The 7,694-nt window shown below is 44.1% G+C and overlaps 1 protein-coding gene across 1 annotated transcript in view; it reads right to left on the minus strand.

The window, feature by feature from the left end:
• Positions 1–1,207: 1,207 nt before the first annotated feature.
• Positions 1,208–7,694, minus strand: part of LOC104523607 (putative butyrophilin subfamily 2 member A3) — a gene marked incomplete at its 5' end in the record, with an annotated part of 11,017 nt that continues 4,530 nt past the window's right edge. Inside the window, 2 exons of the mRNA XM_029084560.1 lie at positions 1,208–1,734; positions 4,813–4,830. Coding sequence (XP_028940393.1) covers positions 1,208–1,734; positions 4,813–4,830 — 545 coding nt within the window. The remainder of the gene's footprint in view (positions 1,735–4,812; positions 4,831–7,694) is intronic.

A 7,694-nucleotide genomic window follows, 5' to 3' on the forward strand; every position in this document is an offset into this window, starting at 1 on the left:
AGGGAGGGGGCATCCACAACTTAATTTGTGTAAAGAGACGATGGAGATGTAATATTAATGCAAGTCAAATCCTGGTTAAAAATTGACTCAAAAGTTACTGTTGACACTCATAAAAACCAAAATGGGTATTGCATCAGGCTCCACTGAGGTCCACACCTCCTGTAGCTATAATCCTGAGATCATTGAGGCAATGAGGAAGAAATAAATTATCTTTCACCTCCATGACGCACAGGACAAAAGCTGGGAAGCTTAAATTCCACAGAAAATAACCACGATCACCTCTAAACAAGGATCCTTCAGCATCCACTGTCATTTCTGTCTCAGGAGATCTCCAGCTGCCACTTCAGAAAGGAGCACATCTCACAAGATTTGTGCTGTATGAACAATGCCATGTAGACATATTGGATGCCCTAGAGAATCTTAAAGAGCAGTAGGTGTCTATGTTTAGTCAACTAAATTGCATTTTACCTGGCAAAAGGTGAGGATTCAGAGGATCTTGCAGAGCAGACTGCTCTACTGGGGATATTTATGCACTAGAAGAGCATATTACTCTACCACAAGGGTCCAAAGGGTGACAGAGAGATGTAGCACTGTATTAAGTCAATATATGTTGCCTCTCAGACTCTTCTTCAAGCACAGATGGAATGTTCTTCATGCAAGAAGCAAAGAGTAGACACAGTACTATGTTTTAAATTTCTCTGTTTTAAAACTTTTTTTTTTCTCTTCCTCCAAAACCTGGAGAATTCCATCCAGAAGAGTGATGGAGAGAGTTTACCTTTATGGGGTGCTGTGCATATGTTGGAGTGTGTGTATTGGAATTCATGACGTGAAGTTGGGCTTTGTGCATTAAGTACAAACTGCAGCAGTCCAGAACAAAGCCTCAGAGAATGAGAATCACTGAAACGCATTGTAAGACTGAAATTATTTTCAGAAAAAAAGACTCTACATAAATTGTTCTTGATATAAACAGATCATTTATCAAACCACGGCATGGGACACTTCTGGGTGCATGCTGTAAGTATTGGACAAAATGCATAGAGAAAAGGCTGGAGAAAGGAAAATATTTTAAGCTAAGGTATTAAACTATATACAATACAGAATGGGATTAAGAATGTGTAAGACATAAATTGCAATTAAGCACTGAATTTGTCTAAGAAAATAATATTGATCTTTCACGTCACAACAACATTATAATATTTTTTAAAAATTATTCCTCTTTAACTGAACAAATTCTCACAGTGGATTCTTTGTGTGAGTTTTTAAAGAAGGGATAAATTTCTTCTGAGAATATGCAGTCTTTAAAAGTGAACATCACAGACATGTCAGTAACATTGAAAAAAGTCAAAATTTTATCTTCAAAATTAAGGTAAACTCCGACTTTCCTGGGATATTTCTGTATTGCTAACCGTGTCCATGGATCAGTTCTTGCCCAGTAACATTTAAAACTTAAGCCCAGAGTCCAGAATCCTTCTTTAGGTGACAGAGACATTATTCCTTTCCTTGGAGCGGATTTTCTGGCAACTCCCAGGTCCCAATCATTGCTTTTTTCAACGTCCACCTCCCAGTAATGCTTCCCAGAGGAGAAACCTTCTGAGCCCAGCACACAGACAGATGAATCAAAACTCCCTTCATTTTGAGTCATTTTCTGAGCCTGTGATTTATGCGTAAAACTCTTCTTGTCTGCAGTGATAGACAAGTTTGGATGGGCTGTGTCCTCATCAACCTTGATGTCATCTACAACAAGTAGATATTTGAGGCTTTATAAACACTCCTTTAAAGCAAATATGCAAGAAGAACAGGAAATTGTACTGTATTGCATTTCATTCTGAAAATCTCCCTACAACTAGTCTAGAAAGACCTCTAAGCCTGGAGTGAGGAAGGGCTGCACTCAGACGTATAAATTACGCTTTAACTTCTGAACATTTCACTGACAAGTGAAATATCTCTATATCAATGGAATAAAAGGCATTTGTAGACTCACAATCCAGTCCATGCTCAGCACTGCTTGTGTTATATTCACAGATTTCCAGCCATTGAAATGGTTTGAAACAGACAGACTTACAGACATAAGTATATTATTTTACCTGCATTGCCACGAGCCTTTCTGAATTCTGAAAGCAAATAAGGAGGAGGGGAGGGAAAAAAAAAAAGGTAAGAAAAACAAATTCCAATAATTCACTGGAAAAATTTTCCAACTCCAAGTTGGGAAATCTCAGACAAAGTCTAAGGTTAAACTATGCAGGTCAACCCATATCCGAATTCCCTCTTGCTCTCTCAAGCCCTGTGATACCTGTGAGGTCTGAAGAAAGATCTGAAGCTGGGATATTTCCTGCTTGGGAACTACCTTCTCTCTCAGGTCCCAGTTCGCTGCCTTGCTGGCATTTCACATGGAAGCCCCAACAACCACCCTCTGCATTTCAAACCCTGTGAGATCCCTGGTCAACACCCCAGCATTTCCAGGAATAAAGAAAGAGACAGTCCTATTTGTGACACTTGGGGAAATAAAATTCAACCACATTTCATTAATTTCTCAGGCCGGGGTGGTTACAAAGGAGCAGGTTGGGTGAATTTTCCCTAATCCTCTAAAGGCAGGAGGGACTGAATTTTCTGGGTTTCTGGGTCTGGGCAACCGTGACAGATTTGTGCAATAGTGGCTGGGCTTAAAAGATAGAAGGATAGTGGAGAAGCTGTGGCAGGCAGAGGGTCTGCTATACAGACAAAGCTGCTGAGAAGTCAAATCAGAACAAGTAAGTATGAAATATTTGCCAGGGCACAAGCAGCTGAGGTTGTGCTTTTTTGTGTGAGAGATGAAAAGAAGACCCAGCACGTTAGGATCATGAAGTCCCGAGATGTGAGCTTAAGGGATTAGCTCAAAGGTAGGCATTTGTATGTGAAAAATGACAAGTTTTGGATGAATGTCTGGGCATGTGAACAGACAGGTATGAGATGTGCACCTGGAACTGCGTGCAGAAAAGGCTTTGAAGCCCCAGAAGTTCAAGTTACAAGCTCAAAATTCATTGTCCTGTAAAACAAGACCCTCTCTTCAGACTTTCCTTTTTATTAGGTTTAAGGGACTTAATTGACAATAACGACTTACCAATTTCTTTCCTCTGATCCACTGCAAACAAGATGAATGCACAGAAAGAAAACGTTACTATGGATCAGACATCAGTACTTGGTACCACTACAGAAGGACTCTGGATACAGATAACTCTATTAATACCAAAGTTCAGCCATAACCTGAAATGCCATTTTTGACCTGCTATTTCTAGAGTCACCGTAGGTTTCCATGCAATCAGATTTACATGACACTCACAGTCATTCCTAAATGGGCTCTTGTTCTTTCTATGCATACAAGGAGGACCTTTTCCAACCAGAAAATCTGAGATGCACAAGTTGACATGAGATAATCTTTTGCACATCAGAAGGCAACAGGCATAAAAATATAACCATTAATTAAATAATAAATAATTAAAGCTGGAGGTAACAAAAGGATGTTAGAAGAACACAACATTGATGAACAGAATCATTTGAGCTACTGTGAGTTATTCCCATGGACTTGGTTTGGCTTCATAGTGGAAGCAACTTCATGAAAATTCAGGTGACATATTGCCAAGGAACAGGCAGAGCAAAGCATATACAACTTCCAGTGACAATAAATATGAAAGTATATAGGCAACCAGAAAGACTCACCATCCTTTGCATGAAGGTTCTCTGCCAAGTCACCACGGGCAGCAAGAGAAGAAGACACCAAGTCAGGGCAAGAATCATAAACTTACAAACCAGTCCACTCTGGTTAAGCATTGTACAGAGCAGTCTCCAGTAAGTAGGCTGAACAATTGGCAGACAAGAACACTGAACACCAAACATCCACACTTACCAATCTGCTGCTGGAGATGTGCTGAAAGTCAAAGACACCATAAATAGTAACTCCACAGCAGTTTTGGTCAACGCCCCCAACAAAAAGGAAGTATTAAAATCCAGCCCACAACTAGTCATGGGGCACTGCCTTGGCAAAGACCAAGCCAGGTAGCATCTGCTGCCATGTTGACCATTGGGCACTGGTAGGGTCTCTCAATGTGGCACTTGAGGAGCAGATGACATTGCTGGAGAATCCCTTATCACCTCTCCCATGGCTTCTGTCCCAGCAGGGAAGGTCTGTGTGCTAGCAGCAGGACTCACCGTTCTTTGCACGCAGTTCCTCTGCCGAGTCACCATAGTCAAAGGAGAAGAAGACATCAAGTCAGGACAAGACCCACAAGGCCCTTGCAAGTCAGTCCACGCTGGGACTGTCCACCCCAGGGAAGGATGAAAAACTCCTCTGGCACAGTGGATGGTTCACACTACTTGGAGTTAATCCTCATGTGTCTCCACCTGGGATTGTTGCCACCAACCACAAACACCCACGTCTCTACCAGGACCCAGGGCTGGTCAGGGACACAGGCTCTCCACTCCATCAGCCACACCACAGCCTTCCCTCATGCTCCTGCCTGCACCAAAGCTTCCACCAGCTTGGACACCACCAGCCACCCACCATGGCCCCCCCAAATCTCACTTGTTGCAAGGGTCATGGCTGCCACTAGACATCCTTTCGCTGGGGAACTTTGGGAGAAGAAAGCACAGGGAAAGCAGGGAGAGATTGCCTCCAACCCAGCTGTCTCTCAACTTTCCTGACACCGGTCACTTTCACACTACAGGTTCTCCTAGCTATCTCTTCCGGTCAGGAGTGACTTGCCCTCCACTGTCCCAACTTGGCACTGCACCCCATGATCTACTTGCAGACAGGACTCACATGGAGACAGCAACACTCACCAATCTCCTTCTGGTTTTCTGTAAGAAAAGAGAGGGAAGAATGAACACCTTTCTTATCACCAGAATTCCAAGGAAAATGGGACAAAATCATTCACTGGGGACCATGGGAGTGACAGGAGCAGCAAAGCCCTCATGTCTCAAAGCACCATTTCCAATGAGATCTGCAAGAAAGACTTGACCCATGAGTTCTCAACCAGAAACAAGTGAGGACAGGAGCACAACATATCCCTCTCTCAGAGGGATTGCTGAAGGAACTGCTCCCACCAGGACTCTCTCTTTCAGAGACCTTCTGTGACTCTTTGGAGCCAGACCTAGCCAATGCTCCCTGCCTGGCTGCTAGTGCTGCACCACTCCCACTGTGGCCCTTCTTGGCACAGCATGGGATGTCTTCAGCAAAGCAGATTTGACCTCCAGGAACACCCACACCAGCCAGAGCTCCTTTGGGCACTGAGCCTTGGTAGCAGCGCACTGCTTCTACTCAACCACTGCTGCATTGTGTGCTGCCCTGTCTTGCAACTGTTGAGCCTCTGCAAATGAGGAGTATGGAGAAGGGAGATCAATCAGGGTTGCCCAGGAAGGAACTGTTCCCACCAGGACTCCCCCAGGCACAGAGACATGATGGCAGCACATTGCATGTACTCACCCTTCTCAGCATCTTTTGCTGTCCCTCCTTGTGTTTGGCGATTCCCTGCATATGAAGGGTAGGTAGAAATGAGGGAGATCAGTCAGGGCTTCCCAGCTTGGAGCTGCTGCCAGCAGCAAGGACATAGACTCCCTCGGCTCTGGGAACAGCAACATGCAGTCCCCATACTTGCTGAGACCCAGTGTCCTGCTACCCACTCCCTACACCTCATATCAATGTCCCCTGCCTGTCACACACAGTCTATATGGCTGCCACCTCCAGTAGCATCACAGCGACATGCCCTTGTTGGCATGTCAGATGCTGAGGGACATGGCACCTCCCCTCAACCAGCACCCAGTAAGCCAGAAGCTGGAGTATCCCCACCACAACCTCCCTGCACCCTTCTTCTGGCTCACACAGAGAATCCAACCTGACAGTTTTCTGCTTCCCAAGGGACAGTGTTTCCTTTCCCTGGGGATGGATTTACTCTCTTGGGACACCACTTCTCCCCTTGACTCAGCAGCAAGGACATAGAAGCTTTACAATGGAGCCCAGTCAGCAACAGGGCCCCCCAGTCACAAGAACATCCCACCAGCCCTCTTGAATGCACACTGGGCCAGAAGAACAGCCAAGGACTACAGGAATAGGACCAGCCAGACACTACCAAGTCTCCAGATGTGAGACTGCACCATGGGTAGGTAAGAACACTGAACACCAAACATCCACACTTACCAATCTGTCTCTGGAGATGTGCTGAAAGGCAAAGACACCATAAAGAGTAACTCCACAGCAGCTACTGGGAAACTCCCCACAAAAAGGAAGAGTCAAAACCCAGCCCACTTCTGGCCCCAGGGATTTCAAAGAATCAAAGAATCATAGAATTCTTTTTGGTTGGAAAAGACCTTTAAGATCATTAAGCCCAACCATTTACCTTGTAGTGCCAAATCCACCACTAAACTGCATCCCTAAGTGCAACATCTACATGTCTTTTAAATACCTCCAGGGACAGTGACTCCACCACTTCCCTGGGCAGCCTGTTCCAATGCTTGACAACCCTTTCGGTGAATAAGTTCTTCCTGATATCCAGTCACTCAAGGTGATCTACTCCATAACCTTCCCCGGCAGCAAGGTCAGACTGACAGGCCTGTAATTTCCCAGGTCCTCCTTCCAGTCCTTCTTGTAGAAGGTTAACATTTATTAAAATAAATAAATAAATATTAACATTTGTTAATATCCGGTCTACTGGGACCCCCCTGGTTAGCCAGGACTGCTGATAAATGAGGGAAAGTGGCTTGGCAAGTGCTTCTGCGAGCTCCATCAGCATCCTTGTGTGGATACCATCTGGCCCCATAGACTTGGGTATGTCTAAGTGGTGTAGCAGGTTGATAACCAATTCCTGTTGGATTATGGGGGCTTCATTCTGCTCCCCATCCCTGTGTCCCAGCTCAGGGGCTAGGTATTCAAAGAACAACCGGTCTTAAAAGAAGACTGGGCAATGGAGAAATAGCTTACCTGGTAAAATGATTAGAAGAAGTAAGATGATAATCCAGGATGAAGTACTGTTTTCTGAAAAAAAATGGAGAAAAAGCAATTTTAAAAAGTCATCCACTTTCTTGCAGTTCAGCACACACATCCACAGAGTGGCCATGGGGGTCACATAATCTGCACTATTCAGCCCTGGTCAGCAGAAGAACAGTTTCAGTCAAAAATCATTAACCTGGAAATATGATGAGGAACACAAAAATCTTAAAGAAAGCTAAAATGAGACACTGATATTTGCATTTTAAATTCACTGCCTTGTGTCCAAGAATTTTTCACATACACACACTCAAAACTGTATTTGAGATAAACTAGGAAATAAGATTTTTTTTTTTCCTTAGGAATTTTTTTGTTAATTTTAGTCTTTGCAATTGATCTCTACTTTTATTCAAGAGGCCACTTTCTCTGAAGTGAGCAACGTTATTCTAAGTTGTACCATGAAAATACTTTGGCTTCAGACAAGTTGACCTTCAAAGCTTTCACTGAGAAGGAATTTCAGAGGAAAGCTCAGCCTTAGCCTTGCTGCTCAACACCACATCTCAGGCAGAATAACCCTCTAATTAGCCTAGTGCCAAAGTCTTTCCTTAGTGGTACAAATCTCAGCAGCTGACAGCCTGAAGATGTGCCAGAACTTCTCTGCCATCATCAAAAAATAGAGGCTTATGTTGAGAAACAAGTTAGTTTGCACTTAGCTCAGAAGCCCACTGTCTTCCTGGCTTTC

This window comes from Antrostomus carolinensis, unplaced genomic scaffold (assembly GCF_000700745.2).
Source record: "Antrostomus carolinensis isolate BGI_N321 unplaced genomic scaffold, ASM70074v2 scaffold6714, whole genome shotgun sequence".
In the NCBI taxonomy this organism is placed as follows: domain Eukaryota; kingdom Metazoa; phylum Chordata; class Aves; order Caprimulgiformes; family Caprimulgidae; genus Antrostomus; species Antrostomus carolinensis.